The 21,677-nt window shown below is 39.5% G+C and overlaps 1 protein-coding gene across 1 annotated transcript; it reads left to right on the top strand.

The window, feature by feature from the left end:
• The first annotated feature begins 5,326 nt into the window (after nucleotides 1-5,326).
• Nucleotides 5,327-5,928, top strand: LOC148029957 (putative ripening-related protein 1). The gene has a single exon (XM_087687159.1). The coding sequence runs from the start codon at nucleotides 5,364-5,366 to the stop codon at nucleotides 5,820-5,822; it is 459 nt and encodes a 152-aa protein (XP_087543285.1). The 5' UTR covers nucleotides 5,327-5,363; the 3' UTR covers nucleotides 5,823-5,928.
• The last annotated feature ends 15,749 nt before the right edge of the window (nucleotides 5,929-21,677 follow it).

The raw sequence follows: 21,677 nt of genomic DNA, 5'->3' as shown, positions 1-21,677 counted from the left end.
GTTGTTCTAGCAGCATTGGTAGCTTCCACTACATCACTATAATGGAAAGATCCCTCGATCTCTAGGCCTTCAACATGTCTATCATAAAACTACATATAATCCTTCAATTTGTCTTCAAGATCCTTCAAGAGCTCTTGCAAATCAAAAGGAACATTAAGCATATCTCTGATGTAAAAAAATTTGGATGAATTTCCAGTTGTATATAGTAAATAAAAGAGCTTCTCATCATTGGTATCCTCCAAATCCTCTTCCTCCATTCCCTCTAGACAAAACTTCCAAAACTTCCTTTTAGTCATCCTAATTTCTCATAGACCCAAACCCTGAAAACAACGACACAAGTTTAGAGAAACAATATATGAATTCACATTTACTCACATATAGAAAATTTGTCTAAGCTATATATGACATGCTCGCTAAGAAAACTTGAGCAAGACATTAGTGTGAAACTAGAACAATGAGCCCTAAAATGACAATTTATTTCATTCATCTTGGATGTCTAAATTCATATATCATACTTCACATTTGCAAATGCTTGGATAACATAGCATGCATATTAAATTATACAAAATAAAACAACAAGGCCTTATGAAAGGCGAATTGACCCTTTGGGCAATAGAGCAGGCATAACATTTCACATTTCATCCCGCAGATATTATTTTAGCTAGAGGATTTATGAAATGCAACAACTAGTTTCCAAAACCATCTACAAGTTGATAATTTTGCATTTCATACAGCAATCAGTCGTTCTAGATTAAATATAAACATTTTAATGATCTTTGATTTCTCCAAATACTCATTGAACTATTTTCCAAAGATTCTAGAAAAATAGTGATAGTATAAGTTTGTTACCTAAAAATTAAATTGCTTCCTCAATTTAAATGGGCCTTGTTGACAATACATTTACTTTTGTCTTGCGATGCCTTGTTGAGGATATGGTTGTGGATGAGAAATCAAATTTCTTGGAATAAAAATCTGCATAAACACGAGCTTGAGTTCTTGTATATATGTGTCAACAGTTACCATGCATTTGTTTTTAAAAAAAACATGCACTCATTCAGAAGAGCTATATTTAAAGTCAAAATGAAAAGGCTAAAAATTCTCATTTACACCCGAGAAGCAGTGCCATAAAAGCACCATCATGTCCAAAAATGTCAATGACATGTGCCACAAGTTTCAAGGCAACAACGGTCTATGTGATGCACATGTCAAATTAACTACGTATTAAAGTAGTGACACGTATGAACAAAGGTCCTTTTTAAACCAAGTTTTGGACCAAAAAAGTATTTTTTTGAAGAGCAAGCCCTTTCCTTGCTTCGCAACACCAGCACGAGGGGACTTTGTCACAGCCAAAAATTCTTTAGCACCCTCCAAAAAGGGTAAGATTTCATCACCCCGCACAAAATATGCTAAATTCTTAAAAATGCAGTTTTCTTAAAAATTCTTAGTAAGCTCAATAGCGATGTTATTTTTATCGATTTTTTCTTCGAAATCTTCTCCGAACCTGTCCAAATTTTCTTCAAAAATTTTTTACGAGTAAAACGTGATAAGGCATAGCTCTCCCCATGCAAAGTAGCCATATCGTGTTTCATACGTCGGGAAGGGCTCTACAACTTATTAAAGTAGCCCAATCTTATGGTGAGATGGATTTAAGTAACTAAATGTATTGATTACTATTCCTCTATGTTCAAGAAACAAGAAATTTAAAAGATCTTAACAAGTCCAATAGCAAAGCCATATTCTAATCGCTTACGCAATTATTTTTCAAATTTTTTCTGAATTTGGCCAAAATTTTCACACAAAAAAGGTGACATATGAAATGCAAAAAGGCATACATATCCCTTACCTAGAAGTCCCAGGTCACATTTCATACGTCAGAGGGCTATAATGTTCAATAGAAATTCAAGCTGGAAGGTTAGTAGAACTTTGATGAATTATTAAAGTTTAATTTTATCATTTGATAACATAAGTTATTGTCAAAGTGTGAATATATGATTGCTTGGGATTGAAACTATTTGAGTACTGTTTGTTTATCACTAAGTGATTGCAAATGATATTATATGTGTCTTTGATTAGGACTGGGTTCCATTGGCGAGGCCTTAATTCTTCTTGCTTTCTTAGTTTCTCTCGAAAAATCTATTATCACACTTGATGGCTTGCATGATATAATCATTGAGTGTTTTTTCCTTAGGAATAGTGAGCATGAGGTCCTTGATATTATCTCATCTCGAAGATCCCATCTGAATTGGCTGATAAAATACTCCTCATGCCAATTAAGGTCATAGATTAATTGCCTAAATCTAGATGCATAAGTAGAGGGAGGGTGGTTACCTTGTCGTAGCTTATGAAGTTTTGTTTTTGCTACTCAATCAGTGTCTGCATCTCCAATTCTGGAAGTGAGCTTGCAAAGAAATGCCTCATAGTTATGAAGTACTAGCATATTCTTTTCCAAGATTGGGGCAAACCACTATAAAGCTTGACCACAAAGTAAAGTCCCAATGAATCCCACCTTGGAAGCGTCATCTGGATACCTATCTCGTTGCATGTGGATATAGATCCTTACTACTTGTTGCACGAATCTCCCGAACTTCGAACAATCACTATTGAACTTCTCTAGCATGTTGATCTTGGGTTCTCTTATTGGGGGTTAATAAACATGCAGAATCATCTGATCACTTCCTCTATTGTTCTACAAGTCTTAGATTTGGTCTTGCATCTCTTAAAATGCAAAGCCTAGATGCGTAGGGTGTCCTATTTGAAGTTGTGCTTGTCATTCGTTCAAGTCTTAAATTTGTTGTTGGAGGTTTTGAAGGGAGGCCACGATACTTTCAAGGGTTGCCTCCATGGTACTCAATAGGGTTAGAAAGCCGTCTTTCCACATTGTTATGGAAGGGCTATACTGTGCTCAAGAGACTAGACTAGATGCAAGATTTGTTACAAGAATTCTAATTTCAAGATAATCCCACATAGGGACATAAGGTACAATGATAACTTAACAAGATACAAAAAATCCCACAACCCGAGACCGTATGTACAGATAATAAGACTCGATAGGATATGAAGGATCCCACAACCCTAGACCGTAGGTATGGATACAATATATTAGAAGTATAAGATCTTCCTCGACAAGGCTGAACAAGATACAAGACAGTACTAGACAAGATCTTGTACAACAAGATTACAAGGTGACAAGACAATAGGAGTATAATGGAAGACAAGACAAGACTAAATACAATGACTACACAAGAACTAGAACTAGAACTTAAGGCTCCTTACTTGGAGGTCTTGACTCCTTGAGCTCCCAGGAGTTGCATTTCGCAAGAGTAAGGAGCTCTATGGCAAGCCCTTCTTTTATAGGTGTTGAAGGGCGGCTAAAGATCTTCTAGAATGTTCCATGATGACATCATCGATGATACAAGTGATGACATGGCATATCTTCTATAAGTTTCTATGATGGCATGGCAAGGGTGAGTTCACATGGTTGGCTCGAGGATGTCTTGTTAAGAGTGCGTTCGCATCATGGGGTGTGGATTCATATGGTGTGAGCAAGAATTAATTTGTACATTTGATCATGGCATGTCTGTGACATGTACTATGATTTGGTAGAAGAGGTTGTGTCTACTGAGCTCAAACATACATATTAGTGCCCTTCTAAGGATGTAGAAAAGACTTATCACAAATGAACTCTCATTGGAATTTCATACAATCTAGCATGAGAATACATCTGGAGTGAGCTTTTGGTACATTGAAGGCAAGGTTTAACATATTTTTCAATAGATATGACATGAATCTACATCACATGCAAGAGTTGCTTGTGTTGGGTACTTATATAATATTTGCATATGCCATGATGACTCTTTTGGTATGGAATGGATAGTGAGGGTGAGGCAAGCTTATCACTCGATAGCTCCATGGAAGAGTATAAAAGAACAACAACAAACTTAATGGTCAGGATACAAGCAATTCATGCAATCTAAGTAGAAAATATAATAGAATGACCACAAAGAGGCGACAAAGGTGGTGTTATAGCTATACTAGATGACTTTGGTTTTCGGGATGATCATCACAACAATATGGCAAGATTAATGTATAAAGAATATGCAAGGAAGAAAGTACATCAAGTCTTTAGTGATAATATTTTGAAAATGGAGATATCGTCTTTCTCCACCTAAAAGAAAATGTATTGCTTCATGTATTATTCCACAATGGTCTTTTACAATTAGTGTACCCTCTCTCTCTTAATCAATGTTACATTTAATCTTGCTTTTCAACTACCTTTGTAGTTTGAAATTTATAATGTGACATATTAATCTCGCTTTTTATTTTTTCACAAATTGCATGCTGTTATAAAATGAAAAATCTTATTGCTCGAATCTTCCACTACTATCATGTGAATATAAAGGCAGTAGGATATTAAAAGAAGTCCCTACCGCCTATGCCGTGTAAACTTAAGGCCCGAACTCTAAGGACACATTCGCATCATATCCACCTGGAATTGTATTCCTAACCATCACCCAGCCTAAGAGCGATATACTTTGAAGTTTGGGCATGTCAAGACGAGGAGAAAGTGAGAGAGATGTATTGTTTTTCTTAAAACCTGTTTTGGTAGCCAGCTGCACACGGAAGGAAGTTGGAAGCTACCTCTGCCCGCATCTATCCTAAAGGACAGGGCAGGACGTGAAACACGAGATAGGGTCGTGACGGCGGTCGCATAACGAACTATTCTGTCGGCGAAGGCGGGACGTGAAACACGAGATAGGGCCGGCCCATAACAGATTATCCCGTTGGTGAAGGAACACGAATGGTTTTCGGATGAAAACAAACGCACGAAACACTGCTAGCGATATACAGTGCACCCTGATCATCGCCAAAGAAGCCATCGGATTGACGACGAATCCCTGCCTGAGGCGCTCTCTCTCTCTCTCTCTCACGCACACACACACACACGCAAACTCTCCCGATCATTATTATATGGCTCTCCGAATTATACGAGAAGTTTATGTATTGGAGGTCCTGCTTGTAGCTGTTGCGATAGTGTATTTGGCCGGCGATTCACCAGGAGCGTACCCATTCTAAGGGCCTCAAACCTGCGGCAGAGTGTGCCAATCTGGCGACGAGTGCGACGGCGATCTCACCTGCATCCAAGGCCAGTGCGACGACGACACAGACACCGGCACTGCTATCTGCACCGACAGCGGCGGTAGGAGCAGCCACATTGTGGACGGCGGCAGCACTTACAGTGGCAGTGCCAAGGCTGCGGTGTTAGTTGCCAATCTGGCGACGAGTGCGACGGAGATCTCACCTGCACCCAAGGCCAGTCCGACGACTACCCCGACTCGGGACGTGTATCTGCAGCGGCAGCGGTGATGGCGACGGCAGTAGCGGCGAGGGCGGCGGCGACGGACGGAAATGCTAATGCGCCAGCTGGTACTTCTGACGACGCCGACACGTGGGACGCCACGGACGAAATCTCCGCCAGCTGCTGCGACTCCGGCAGCTGCCCCGCTACTTCCTGCTCCCCCGTTGTCACGGGCAGTACCCACGCCATCCTCACCGTCGACAACTTCGATGCCGGCGTCAACAGCGGGGCCACCTCCGAGTGCGATCAGAGCTACCACTGGGACAGCGGCCCGGTGGTGGCCCTCTCCACCGGCTGGTTCAACCAGGGCAGCCGCTGCGGCAATCAGATCATCTTCCACGGCAACGGCGCCACCACCATGGCCACCGTTGTCGACGAGTGCGACTCAGGCAACGGCTGCGACTCCGACCACGCGGGCCAACCCCCGTGTCGCAACAACATTGTCGACGCGTCCGACGCCGTCTGACAGGCCCTTGGGGTCTCCACCGACGACGACCTCTACAGCAGCATGGACATCACCTGGGACGATTCTTGATCGACGAGCAGCGTAGCTAATTAGTTCTCCTCATCGAGCAGCCGCAACTCATCGCATGGCCCCCTAACCTATTCTCTTCATCCTTCCAAACCAGAATTGAACTGTTTCCTGATTAGTCTTGCGAGTTTTTCAATGGTTTCATTTCTTTACCTATGGATTACCTTCTTTATGTATGGATTATAGGTCAAAGTTTATAATGGTAGTAGTATTGATACGACTAACATAAAGTATTTAGTATTTATATCTACACATAAATTAGTGCATAGAGGGAAAGCTAGGTAAGAACCCCACCCATCAAAACGTTACAAAGCAACATTAGTCAAAAGCCTCTAGGCCATCTTAAGAACTAGTAAGGCATGTGGAGTTAAGCAAGCAATGTTTGGGATGGTTTTGGGGGTAGAGATGAAGTTATTTTTTCTATTAATGAATTGGATATTTTTGTGGTAATTACAGAATATAGAAGCAGTATTATGATGATGCTAAGTGAAGTTAGTTTGTAGTCATATATGTGAGTTGGGTACATGTTGAGGAACTTAAAAGATGTGTTTGTGATTAAGAATATATAAAGCATGATATATGACTTTCCAATGTGAGTTGATAATGAAGAAGATATTAAGTATGAGATAGGTAATTTTGTTGTTTTTATGTTATTCATAAGTTATTTATATGCATGATCTATTAAAAAGTTTTGTGATAATTTAGATAATAAGGATAATTTAAAGTAAAGTGAAATTGTATTAAGTATCTATAATGTGCCCACCTGTCGGTTGTCCAAGCACGTTTTAGCAGTCCATCGAGAAATGAATCTAAGCATCGCTGCCCCGGCACTCCCATGGAATGTTATCGAGTTTGTCATCTTATAGGGTTTCCCGAGTCCGCCTCGCAACAGAACGTTCGCGGCCCAACCCACTAGGATCGACCTTATAAAATTTGGGTTCCTGGTGGTCAAGTTCTCCTGATAGCATTCTAACATCGGGTCTTGGACATCCTACTTTACGTAAAGATACCCAAGCCGAAGCTGACCCATACCTCACTTAGTTCAAAGAGAATGGGAAATGAGAGGGATGCGCTACTCGACCTCTGTGCTCGTAGGGCATAGTCCCATTCCAGTCCCCTAAAATGACATGATTCGGGGTTCTAACCTAACAATACCTAAAGGTTAAACCCTTATGAGAAGCCTCCTAGTTCTCTGAGACCACCCTGTCGTGGGACACCGGACCCATCGGGATTCCGCCCACCCACTTCTCTTAATAGGCATTTTTTAGTTATCTAGTTAGATCCTATTACATTTATGTGTGACATCCAAAATTAGCTTCCTTAATAAAGTCTTTTAAGGAACAGGGTTCATTCATGTAATTTGCGGCACACACACGAAAACATAGCAAGTAATCCTTTTGAAAAACAAGTTCTTTAACTTATTTTCTAGTTAATCTTTGTCTCCTACCCATATAGGAGAAATTATGTATCGCTTTTGTCTAATAGAAGTACCCGGTCCAAATCACATGGCACCATAATTTCCATCCATTATCTAGAATATGATCTTCCAACGCCTCAGAAATTGGGCTCACGACAGTTTACAACTCTGTTCTGGACTAGGCAAGGGGTGTCCAGAGCTCCACTGACCCCAAGTGAGCTAGGAGTGAGACACAACTTCTGTGGTTGGCCTTTTCACCTCTCGACCTTCAGCTCGTAAATCGAGCAGTGCCCTCTCGAGTTGAAATGCGGTACGACCTTGAAGATGATCCACCTGTACAAAATATCATTCCTTAATTAATCCAATTAAGAATCAAGCACAATCAAGGAAATCAGCCTAATATCATCTTCCAAGAAAGCATTTCATTATTTTCCCATGGCAACTTGTCATTACTAACCCTTGCTATGCATTTATCATATTTAGACACAGACACTTGGAATAATCATCCAAATCACATCCCAACAATGAGTTTAATGTAAAAGCATTTAGCACGTTATTTGATCAATCAACAAAAACAACGGTATCCTTTTCCAAACATTGCAGGAACAGTCGCGATAACTTTTCCGTCGCGTTTTTGCTCTCCCCCTTGGAATCAGGAGTAGTTCTATGTAAAATTTACCCAAATTTTACCTAACACACCCTTCTTTCGGCTAAGGCATATGTTAGGGGTTTTAACACTATACACGACGTAAGTTATATACGTTACTTGCATTGATCGACAACCCTACCTTCTTCCCAATAAGTACAAAAACATTGGTCCTTCCTTCGACTTAAGGTTTCCTAATCCTTGAGCTCTTTGCTTACCCAAGGGTTGTTGTTGCATCTAGCCCAACCCTGAATAGGATTGATAAACATAGTCGCTATCAGAGAGATCTCAAGGCATCATAGTTATAATCCTAATGATTGTTGCTTGCACTAAGCTACACATAACTTCAAGATCCCAATGAGCTAATAGCTTGTGATATTAGCAAGACTTTAATGCAACATCAATGTGTGTACCATCGATGTATGTTTCATATAATATTTCCCATGCATGTATCATCTACATGCATCTGCGAGGCTTAAAAAATCATCTTACGTAAGGATTAATTGAAGACTTATCGATGCTTAGTACTTTAGGATCTTATATGCTACTTATGCTATGTATGGGTTTGCCTCATAGCAACTAGGTGCAACTAACTTCCCTTGATACACGCATGTCACAAACTCCATCTTTCGAATGTTTGCAATGAATTTATCTCTTTCAATAATTCCTTCCCATGAGGCCGAGTATGAGTCCAATGTATCTCATGTGTGGATCAAAGCAATCATCCATTAATTTGGAAATACATTACTTACAGCCGGTACCGCAGTTGAGTTGACAGTGGTGCCCTCCCTTGAGGCTTCATTGCTCGTTGTGGGGTTTTCATCCATGCGCATCATTTTCCGCTTGGGGCCCATCCTCGATCTTTGTCTCCCTTAGACATGAGTGACACAAGACTTCCACACCTTATGCTTGATTAGTCGGGCTAATTGGAGAGAGAATTGAGTTTGTGAGTGGGGGATAATCTCATGAGACAAGTATAGGTTCGTGGCCAACGGGGGAAGAAAGGACACGGTTGGACACCCTCTTTCATGCAATACATGAACTTGGGTTTGCATGATGGGGGTTCAAATGTTATCCCCACAAACATTTCCAAGTGCACCTTTCACGACTTCCGCATTCATAGCTCCCAAACTTCTCTTCTTAGGGCCATGATGGATGCATGTTTCTTTGAGTATTCTTTGAGTAGAACTTCAATGGACTTGAGGGTTGCAACATCTAGCTTTGAGTAGCTAGGATGGAGATAGTAGAGCCTTCGCAAGAGATGAGAGAGACTTCGACTCTGCAAGAGGTGATAGAGTAGGGCCTTTGAGACGATACCCTCCTCTTCTATTAATTATTATTATTATTTCCTCTCTTCCTCTCTCTTCTATCTTCTTCTCTCTCTCAACTTCTTTCTTTCCTCTCTCTATTCTCTCCTCCTCCTCCTCCTCCTCCTCCTCTTCTTCTCTTCCTCTCCCTATTCTCTCCACCTCCTCTTCTTCTTCTCCCTCCCTCCCTCCCTCCCCCCCTCTCCCTCTCTCTCTCTCTCTCTCTCTCTCTCTCTCTCTCTCTCTCTCTCTCTCTCTCTCTCTCTCTCTCTCTCTCTCACCGGACTATGGCAGCAAGGGGAGAAGAAGAAGTCGCCATCCCCTTCGCTTAATGGAGGCGCGGGAGGGGGGGGTTTTATAGGGGTTGGGATGGTATTGCATGGTGGTGGGGGAGCTCTCATGGACTAGCTGAGGGAGCTAGCGATAGTAGGCCAAGTGGCCTCCCTTCATCGGCATCATCATCACTATCTCCCTCTTTGTCGACATTATTTCCCGCTTCACCTCTGTTATCATCACCTTCCTCTCCTCAACTTCGCCCATGCCATCACCCGCCTCAGCATCCTCGCCGTCCTTTTTACCCCCCTCACCACCTATCGGCGATGACAAGAGGAGGGGATTTATTTTTTATTTTTTTATTTTTTGATGAAAAAGGGGGTGCTAATTTCAGCAGGCAGGAACATTACAGTATTAGTGAATAAGATTTTTTCTTTTCAAGAAATAATAATTTAATAACTTGCATGATGCTTATGTTAATTATTATAGCCTTTAATCGTCATTTTTTTTCAAGGATTAGCATTTTTTCAATAGGTATTTCCACTTGTATATTTTCCACTATAGCTTTTATGTTCACATTGAAGTGCTTCTTGAAGGTTTTGCATATGTCCACATCTTCCTTCACATTTGATATGACTGGCCTTTGCTTGTGTTATTGTACTCTTCTATTCAAGTTTGTGGTGTATCTTGTGTATGTTTTCCTATTTTTCTTACAAGTTATATTATATACATAGTACCTTCCTGTGTTTCCCTTCATTGTGGCTTTGGCATAGGTTCTTAAGCTTTCTTCATAGGTGTGATTGATCGTTGGGGTTATGCACTACAAGGGTACACACATATAGCGACGCTAAGTAGCAACGTTTTTTTTTCGGCGTTGCTATTTACGTCGCTAATCCTTGAAATATTTTAAGTCAAAAAATGCATCGGTATTAGCATCTCTATTTGCATTGCTAAAAACATCGCTATTAGCGTCGCTATTTAGCAATGCAAATAGCAACATAAATAGCGACGCTAATAGCGACGACTTACTCTGGTAACATTTCGCAGAAACCTAAATGTTTCTTTCAAATGCGCGCACGAAGGTGGAGAGAAAGAGAAAGAGAGGTGAGCAAGAGAGGGAGGTGAGCAAGGGAGGTGCGCAAGGAAGCAAGCCACGAGCCGCACGTAAGGAGAGGAGTGTCGCCCGCACGAAGAGGTCGTGGAAGAAGAAGAGAGCACAACGGTATGCCCTGTTTTGGTTTCTTTACAATCTTTGTTTTGCTTTGCAATGTAGGTTAGAAAGTGTTGGTTTCTCTTCGATCTTTGTGTTGCTTTGCGTTGTCGTATTGCTGCGCATTCGAGGTGTGAAAACCACCCAAAAGTTGTGCGTGTGATTTGTAACTTTGTACATACTTAGACGTAGACGTTGTGCTTTGCTTTGCTTGAACATTTTGCTTTCAGTTGGTTCATGTTCAATTTTACAGAAGAGACAAGCGCTGTTTGGGATTGAATCTGATATTTGGTATAAACAAATGAGAAGGAGAATGGGTTCTAGATCTGCAATGAGTATGGTTTTTTCGAGCTTCCCAAGTTGTTTGCTTATGTTGAAGATACAAATGGTATCGACAAGGGAGTTTAAGAAGACCATTGAATTTTCAATAAAGTTTCTAATTTGGAAACCTCAAACCTGTTTTTCTTACAAATGCCAACTTTGGATTCATTACTTGCTGTTGGAATGTGGTGTTGTAAGTTTTGGAGGACTCATGTTAGAGAAGGATGTGCTGACCATGTTCTTTGCTCCGAAGGATGAACATGAGGCTCATGTGCATGTATCAAAACAACCAAAAATCACCCAAAATCCAACCAAAAACTATCAAAAACACAATCTCTTTCACTCTCAATAAAATGATAGAGGTCTATCTTGATAGGGCAATATTGAATTAGAAATATTAGATGGTAAAACAAAGCATGAAAAATGCTTAGATAATCGTCTAATATGGATAGACACCATTAGAGATGAAAAACACCAATTTTTGAGAAGGGAGAAAGAAAAAATCACTTTTTGGGATCAAAACTAGCCCACCCTACTGATGTGGAAATTAGAAGAAGTAATAGATCATAAAGTAAATATATAACTACTTTTTCAAGATTTGAGGGACGACATATGTTGGTATTAAAAAGTACAAATTGATTTGGAGGCAATCTAATGCAAAATTGTGTGTGAAAAATAAGAATTTCAACTTGCAAGATGATTCACATTTTGAGGAAAAGAAATGTGTTTTCTATGAAAATTCTTCAAATGTTATTTTTTGAAGAAAAATAAACTCGACATGCTAATGTGTCACTCTTGAAAGATTGGTGGGTTCCATGTCGGAGGATGGAAAATGGTAGTTACTAAGGTGAAAAGAAGGAAAGACTCCTTCTTTTCTAGGCAAGGTCCACCACAAAAAGTAGGGTGGAGACAAGAAATGTAGGGGGCTAAGGGTACAAAAGGACATGCAATGATGACCATGGAAGGGAAAATAATCCAAGGTTAAACTTTTGTTATCAATTTCATACAAGGCCCTTTCTAAGTCCATATTTCCCTTAATGTTAATGGAGCACCCTCCTAGAAGGACAAATTATGTCCTAGGTCGCACTAAGCCTTCAAAACATATTCCAATGTATTTATATATATTTGTGCGGTGCTTCCTATAAGAAAATCATGCTTTGATATGAACAAGTGTACAGTGAAATGAATGCCATGCAATCAAATGATTCATACTACATATAAAAAGATAGATTTACTCAAAAGGATTCATGTCTAGTTTGGCTAGAGTGCTAGTTCATCATATAAAATGCAAACAAAGTTCCTTAGCTCCACCTATCCAAAAATCACAAGCTCTCAAAATCAAATAAGTCCCTTTGATATTGATGGAGGAAAACAATCCATCTCACAATAGATGAAGTCTAAAATGACTCTCAAGCCCACCCAACAACCTTTTTCACTCATTCTTAGATTCCCAACTCAATGATAGAATATCCCAATCTGCTATGTGTAAGGAAAAATATGTACTTAATTAAGGTGCTCTCTTATCATGCTCATGAAATCTAGATTTTTTTGTGCATACACATGCGCGTTGGGCCTCATGCCATGTAGTACGCAATTATGGTGCATAAGTGCATACTTCCATCCCATGGCATGATTGTAAAAGTAAAATAACTAGAGAAAACCCCTAAATGCAATGTATGTGACAAGAATTGCAATGTCAGGTGCTTGTGAATCCATAATCCCAGTGATATGCGAATATATTAGCAAGAAAATATACTTGATCCATGATGTCATGTAGCTCCTAGTGAAAGTCTAATATCAATTTTTCAATGAAAACACTAATCTTGACCAAGAAGATTAAGTGCATCAAGAAAAACAAATCCAAAACTATAATAAAAGAGACCTAGTCTAAGCACACACGAAGAATTCTAGCTATAAAGTATCAAAACAATTAGTCATGCAAGCAACCATGCACCAAAATCCTACCTATGAGCTACAATACTAGGGGATTTATTTTTTTGAAAAAATACATAACATATTCATCCCTCATTGTAGTTTGCAAGCATTCATGTACAACAATGGTTCTCATAAAAATATGACATATAGGCCAATCACTCATGAAAAGGATGAAACAATCTCCTCTTAGTCACATAAATCAAGTCAATGCCAAACAAGATGACCTCTATGGAAAATATGTTAATCTCCTCCTCAAACTCAAGAACATAATACATCTACTCTTTATGATTCCCTCCTCCCTGAGATCCAAAATCCCAATCTTGAAAGAAAATCTCAATGTCATTATAACCCACAACATGATCAAAATCATCCTCTTCCTCAACAACCGTGGAAGCACTTAGAGTAAGTTCAAGGACATCATGCAAAGTTTTCTATTTCTCTACATTTCCCAAGATGGCCACAAAATCATCAACACAAAAATTAAGAACTGTGAGGCTAGATCCACTCAAAAGAACATCATTTCCAGATTTATAGGCATTTCACTTTAGCATGGTTAGCTAAGTGAACTCTAGAACCCAAACTCTCAACCATCTTTAAGATAAATTTCTCTACACAAGCTTGAGTTATAACACACAATTGAGGTACCATCAATGTAAGCCTCACCAATGTTCTAATTTTTATGCCATGCATCAAACACCACATGAAAAATGTCAATAGAAGCTCTTCTATACTCAGTACTCTCACAATCCCCTTCTTCCTATCCTTCCCTCATAGTCGCCTTCGGCCTCTCCTTCCCCTTGGGATTTGCCAATCTCTTCCACTAATCATCCTAGGAAAGAACTCCAACAATTGGGTGAAAGTATTACTTACTTTCCTTCACAACAAATCTCTCCTAAGATCATAATCACTTTCTCCTTCACCCGAAGGAAAATTTGAGGCATGATAGTGTTTCCTAGGTTCCTCCTTTCTTCTCCTATTTTTTCTCATCCTTCCTAGTCTTTCATTTCTTTCTTTCCAATATTACTAGTTTTTGGTTCATTCTTATCCTCAACTTCTTCCTCAATCCGTCTTTCTCTTCTTTCTCAAGATTCCTCTTTCTTTTGATTACCAACATGGCATCAACCACTTTATGCTCAACTAGGATATAGTTTAGGACTTCTTTCTTTTTCTTCTCTACACTCAATATTTGGGATGTAGCTGGGTATGAGATTTCAATTCTATAATCATTGCATCTATCACATGTGAATTCCTAGGGAATGAGTACACATCACTTCCTATCCTAGTAGCATGTGGACAAGTAGGACTCATATGACCAAACTCTCCACACAATTGAAATACATATGACCTATTCACACCATACCCCTACTACCATTTTCTCTTTTCATTCCCTAATTAACCTAATGCATACATCCTCCTATTACTCTACCCCAAATTACACCTCTCAACGCATTGAATGTCAAATCTTCTAACTACCCAATCAATTGGTCTTAAACCTCTTATCATATCAATAACTGATAATATCGGCCTTTCTTTTTGCAAACTTGGTTTTCTACTCTCAATGTTTGGTCTCTCAAAGGTTTCTCTCTTTTTTATCTTTTGAATTTTCCTATCTTTTTCAATAGAGTCTTCATTGCCTCCTCAAAAGTGTTAGGTTCCTTGATTTCCAACTTAGTCCTCACGTCACCCTAAACATTCTCTACGAAGTGTTTGATCTAAACATTTTGGAGGCTCTCTCTCTAGTTTTGAAGAATGCATTCCAATGATCCCAAATTCAAGTTAATTTTAAGACAGAACTCTAGGGTCTGGTCTTCTTTTTTTTTTAACTTCGATATTTTGTCAAAGGTCTTGAGAAGTCCTTGTTTCTCTAAATTGGCCAAAGAATGCCTACTTGATTGCTTTATATAGCAATGGAATAATGTTTCTTCTCTAACTTAGAAGCCTCACATGGTCATCAATCCAATTTCTACCCTCATTCCACAATTGAAATCTTAGGATCCAAGGCTTCAGTATGAGGTCTATGATATGCTAGATAACACATTCAAGCTCAATTTCTCAAGGAATTGCAAAGGATATTCTCCTTTTGTACTATAAAATTTTGAGAAAGAACTAGTGTCTTGAATAATCTATGATCATGGTCAATTAACTAAATCTAAGTCACAAGTTAAGTCCAAATAGGCAACACAAAGTCAAATTGGTACTCCTTAGTGGGGGGGGGCACCATAAAACATGCCTAACAAATAACAAAATATGAAACCCCACATCAAAATCATCAAATGAGAGGAAATGAGTGCCAATGAGGATGTATAACTTTGTCTAGGCATAAGAACTAAGCATAAGACACTCATTTCTAAGACACAATTTCCAAGACAAAGCACCAAATAAATTTATTTCAATAGATTTCTTTTTTTGTAGAATAAATAGTAATTCTCAAAGGCTTTACATAACAAAACATGATGATGCCAACATGAACTTCAAGCTTTGCAGCTAGCATCATCATTGACAACTCATGAGCAACTCAGCCTTTCAAGGCGGTTGCTTCCTCGATCCCCGTTAGAAGTTGCTTCCTCGAATCTCCCCGTTAGAAGTCTTCACCTGTCATCTGCGTCTAGCCACTCGGCTTAGAGGCACCACTCTTGACTGCCTTGTATGCGTTCAATCGTCCGTCTGACATGTACGCATGCATGCACTCCATTATCCACCATGTGGAAAACCTCTTTGCCACGGTGAGTACCAAAAACTTCCCATGCAAGGATGCTACTATCTAGTCTTTGCTCCCCTCGAGTATATTCTTCCAATGGTTCAAGACATTGTGCCGAAAAACTTATTGGCACAACTCTCTCATACGAGACATCACCCTCCTCTTGTCATCATTTATGATCAAGGCTCCTATCCTATCATCTACAAGGTATCCATACCCATTTGGGATATGTTTAAGGTGTGTCCTCTCCCACCTAGGACCGTGCTCCTGGGCATAACCAAGAGACCCCTATACATCTGATAAACCCACCGGCGTGGTATCTCTCGATGTAGCACTTATAGGGGCGCTGCCTATGGACGACTGAGCAAAAGTTGGAGTCACTAGGTAGATGTCTCCATAGGTGTGAGAAATGCTACATGTGATGCAACTCCACTAGAACAACGAGGTAGAGACACTGCATTGGTGCCTCCACAACAACCACCTGAGGTACCCTCTCTCGAACTTGCACAAGAGCAAGGAGTAGCACCTGTATCTCGAGCTAACCATGGGCTCACAACATCCACCTTTCTGCAACACCCCCCTAGAATAACTCCCTCTATCCAGGCTCAGTCTAGAGCATTGACCTCGTCTACTAGAAACTGAGGTAGCAGAACTTACCAAAGTAGATCTAACGGAACGACCTGATGGTGTCTGAGACAGATCTTGGTTCACATATCTCTAAATTGGGCCATCTAATCTAGAGACATATGTGTGAATATCTCATGTAACTCCTCATTGCTCATCCCTCGACTCATGATGCTCTCCAAATATCATCAAAGGTCACCTGCACAAATAGAAAGTGATTTTAGTATAATCAATATAAAGATTGAAGCAAATCACAGTAATATAACTCTTTAAAAAATGATGTTACTGAAAATGCATATTCTAGAGTATTGTTATAAGCAATTCATCAATGAATTGAGTAGACAGATGCTGCAAGTATGATGTAGATATCCTGGCACAACTCCGCATACACTAGAAGGTCGATAGACATGTCATCACAAAAGGATGAGTCCATCTCATTCTCAAAGAATTCTTGGTTTCCTGTCTTTCCATCATCATTACCTGATCCTACCTCCTCTACACACTCCAAGCCATCTTTGACCTCCACCCCTTGCAATATCGGCCCCTCCATCTGCATATTGTCCTCATCTACGTTGGAAACATTACTTTTATCATACACTCTTGCACTCTACACAGTTGAAGGCACAAGATACCACCATCGAGATTGTTGAGGGTTTGGATAGAGAATTACATGTTCAAAATTACATATATTAAGAGAGATTCAATATTTGTGACATATTTGTGTCATGAAAAAAAATTAAAAAATAGTTCATATACATGTTTACAATGTGCCAATAAGACAAACATGTCACGCAAATCTATCCATATTTTCTCAAAATCTATTTCAAGAAATTCAAATGGACCTCACCGAACGGTTGCCTCGGTATCGGAGCATTTGGGGGTCGAAAGTCTACCACGGGGATAAGAGGCAGTAGGGTGAAGGGAGATTCAGGGAGAGGAGTAGATGGAAGAGAAGAGGTTTAAATAAATATAAGATATAGAAGAATACTCAAGAGGTGAAGATTGTTAATTTATTTTTGCTTTCTAAGAAGATAAATCTCTTGTAGACCAAAAACGTGCATAAAACAATAGATTCCTCTTTGCTACTGAGCCGGCCAATCTGATGCTTCCATTGGTTTCAAAAAGGTAGTAAAATACTAGGACATGTGGTTAGATTTCTCCCAGATCACTCATTTTTCTTCTCCCAGGTTTGGAGTGTCATTTAGTGTCTGAAAACTACGATCGCGCATCGCACGATTTTGGCAATCCTTTGTTTTGCATAAAATTTTCCAAAAATGGCTAATAGCTACCCACTTTCTTTTAGATGTCATCCTATTCTAGAAGTTGTCTACAATTTTTTGATATTTACAACAGATAATATCTAAAATATAAAAATTGGCTAAATTTTGTCCAAAAATCTAGTATTTTTGAACCATCCACACTAGGACACTGACACTAATGACTAATATGGCATTTGCTCTCTAGATCAATAAGAAAGACGAATGACAAGGCACTCTAGAGTTTTTGACACTGTGTGTGCGTTAGGTCATGACATCTACCCCCTCTTAACCTATACATCCTCTAGCATGTGCCAAAGTCTTATGGATATGCACTGTCAGAAGAAGTATCCTCTGCCATGTCAATGTCTTCATCTTCTACCTCTTCTTCTTCCATATTCTCATGTTCATCCTCATTATCCAACTTCTTCAACTCATATACTGAAGACTCCCTACATTTAAAGAGCTTGATATCGTTTCCAGCCACCACCAATGGAATCCTTAGAGTTGTCCCATCCATCTTATTTAATGCATAGGTAGCATTATCAAAAACACACCTTACCACATATGGACCAAACCACACTTTGCCATCTTGGACTAGCACTATGTTGATTTTCCAAGTTGCTCTCACAAACTAGCACCTAGTCCCCTTCCTGTATGGCTTATGGTTGAAGTATGTGTCGCTTGTTAAACTTTTTCTTGTTCTTTATCCTTGTAGTCTTCAACATTTTCATGGCTATCTCAATGTCTTCAGGCCTTCTTTTTTATTGTTAATATATAGGAACAATAACTCTTCTCTATTCAAACTATCTTCCCATGGTAGAATACTCCAAGTAGCAATAGTCTCCTCAATAAGCATGATTAGCAAACTGACCATAGCATAATTCAGTAGGCACATACCTTGTAACTACTTTATGAGTGGTCGTATCAGCCCATAAACCAAAGGGTAACATTCTTGGCCACTCTTTCATCCTACCCTTGCATGACTTTGCTAATGCCTTAATGATAGACTGATGGCCTCTTTCACTTTTGCCATTTGTTTCAGGATTGTAGATTGAAGTTAAAGCCAGCTTGATACCCAATCATGAAAAGAAGTCACGAGCCTCATCTGCATCCAATTCTCCTCTATCTCCAACCAACACCATATTAGTGAATTTGGGAATCTCCCAATTTCCATTTTTGAAAACTAAAAAAGAGGGGCATTGATAACATGTCTGTAAGTTTCTCAAAACCCTATCATGTGACCTATCATTGGAAAGTGCTTGAAAAATGTGATGTAAAGAGCCATAAAGTGCTCATTTTGGAGAAATGGTCTTCAAGTTATGGGAAATCTAAAGTTTTCACCATGTGTCTCAAACTTGTGGGAAATTCCCATATTCCCCAATATGGTGTTAATCACTTTACCAACACAACCATACCTTCAAGAGACTTCCACTACAAAGATATGGAGGCATAGCAATGGCACTTTTCGATGCAAAATAGCAGCATCACTAGTGATGGTGCTCAGACAAAAAAATGTGGGCCAAAACCTGAGCACGTTATTTTGCATGAATGAACGAAAGAGAGAGTGAAAGGGAGAGCGAACTTCATCTTGCATTTGAGAGGGAGAGGGAGAGAAAGAGAGAAAGAGGGAGAAGGAAAGCTTCTCACTGCCACTACCACTATTTGCGAAGAAGAGGAGGAAGTGTACGGAGGGCGAAGAGGAGCTGCTGCGCAAAGAGGAGCTGCTGAATCTATCCTCGGGCCTTTGCGGTGAATGCATTGTTACTTCTTTCTTTGTTTTTATTTTTTCTCCTTTTCTTTTACTTGTTTTTGTTAAAAAACATGTGTATTGAGAGAGAGAGAGGAAATGAGAGAGGGAGAGGAAGAGAGAAAAGAAAAGAAAGAACGAGAGAGAGAGGGAGAAAACATTAAACATAATAGAAAAAGAGAGAAGAGAGGGAGAAAACATTAAACATAATAGAAAAAGAGAGAAAGAGAGGGAGAGGGAGGGAGGAAGGGAGGGAGAGAGAGAGGGAGGGAGAGGTTGTTGTTGTTGTTTTATTTCTTTTTTTCTTGTTTGTTCTTGTTATAGTAGCGGTAGCGGTAGCGGTAGTGGTAGAAGTAGGAGTAATTGTTGTTTAATTTCTTATTTTATTTATTGTTGTTGTTGTGGTAGTCATAGTAGTAGTAGTGGTAGTAGTAGTAGTAGTTGTTGTTTAATTTCTTCTCTTCTTGTTTGTTGTTGTTGTGGTAGTCGTAGTTGTCGTAGTCATGATTGTAGTAGTAGTAGTAGTGGTGGTGGTGGTGGTTTTCTTGTTTGTTTTTGTTGTTGTTGTTTTTTTTGTTGTAGTAGTAGTAATAGTTTTTTTCATTTTCTTGTTTATTGTTGTTTAGTTTTCTTGTTTGTTGTTGTTGTTGTAGTAGTGGTAGTAGTAGTACTTTTTTCTTCTTTTCTTGTTTGTTGTTGTTGTAGTAATAGTAATAATAGTTGTTGTTATTGTTGTTTTTTCTTCTTTTCTTGTTTATTGTAGTGGTAGTGGTAGTGGTAGTGGTAGTGGTAGTGGTAGTGGTAGTGGTAGTAGTAGAGAGAGAGAGATGTTTTATTAAAGGAAATGGGTAGTAGAGAGAGAGAGATGTTTTGTTAAAGGAAATGAGAGAGGGAGAGGAAGAGAAAAAGGAAGAAGGAACGAGAGAGAGGGAATAAACATACAACATAATAAAAAAAGAGAAAAGGAGAGAGAGATGGAAGGAGAGAAGAGAATGAATGGATAAAAAACAAAGAGAGAGTGGTCGCGAGGTCGTCTAGTGCAATACCACGAGACGGAAAATACTCCGATATACGTTAATTTGTGGGTGGCTGGAGACTTTATATACGTTAATTTTGCTGAGTTACAAGAGAAGAAATCCCTTCTCAAACAATTTAAGAAAGAAAAAAAGAATGATAACAAAAATAAATTATTATTGTAACATAGACCAAATGAAAAATGATGAAGGTTGTGATATTCAAGATCACGAGGCATATCTTAATCAGCATGCCCTATGTCCTTGCTCTCAATGTAAGCTGGTAACTAGACGAAAACGTCGATTGTCTATAGAACACGTACAACGCTTTGATGATTTTCAATCTGAGATCATTTATCAGGTGATCTTAGATTTTGAGCAAACGGTAAGAAAAGTGTATATCAATTATGCATTGTATTCGCATGCTAATTGAATAGCATATACAAAAACATTGGCTATGACTGGCAAATTTTCTATCCAGGGAGGTGACGTCTCGTTCCAAGGAGGAGTGCACCCTTTGCGACTAGTTAGAAGATTTTGTGGGCATGCGATGGATGGAGTGCTTGAGCCAATCCACCACTTGGAAGGTACTACCCAATCTATACCATCAATACAAGAGGAGACAGGTAGCCTTTTAGACTTACCTACAATCTTGGAGCCTGAGATGGAGGCAATGATCGATGCATTGATGCCCATGGATGTCGAGACTTCTGATCTGCTTATAGAGGAAGCATCAATGCCATTATATGATGGGTGCCGAGTATCTCGCCTGAAGACACTGCTTGCACCCCTAAGTGTGCAAGCAAAATATGGGTGGAGCGATGCGAGTGTGATCCAGTTGTTCAGGTACCTTGTATGTACACTTTGTTGATTTCTTTTCAACACTATCATTAAAAACATTTATGCTTTTTCAAGGTGTTTTATGATTTTTTTTAAAGTTACTGAAGCATCATATATTACCACTTGCAAATACTATACCTGAGTCTCGTGATGATGTGCGACATGTTTTACGAAAGCTTGGCATGGACTACAAAAGCATCCATGCATGTATCAACGATTGCATATTGTTTCCAGAAGAATTTGAGACTATGGAGATATGTCCAAAGTGTGGTGCTCACAGGTATTGACAGGACTTGCAAGGGCAAACCATCCCTAAAAAAGTTATTAGACACTTTCCGCTTATCCCTCGCATAAACCACATGTTTCGTACATCTGGCATGGCGAGCTTGACAACATGGCATAAGCACGATGGGTCCATAGATTGACTCTACCTTCCTAGGCTTTGCCCAAGAGCCAAGGAATCTTTGGCTCGGACTTACTATGGATGGCATGAAATCAT

Source organism: Lygodium microphyllum, chromosome 10 (genome assembly GCF_053477565.2).
Source record: "Lygodium microphyllum isolate KBCC chromosome 10, Lygodium_microphyllum_v1.1.10, whole genome shotgun sequence".
NCBI classification, from domain to species: Eukaryota; Viridiplantae; Streptophyta; class Polypodiopsida; order Schizaeales; family Lygodiaceae; genus Lygodium; species Lygodium microphyllum.
Note: the sequence above shows the minus strand (reverse complement) of the source record. Positions and strands in the feature narration are given on the sequence as shown.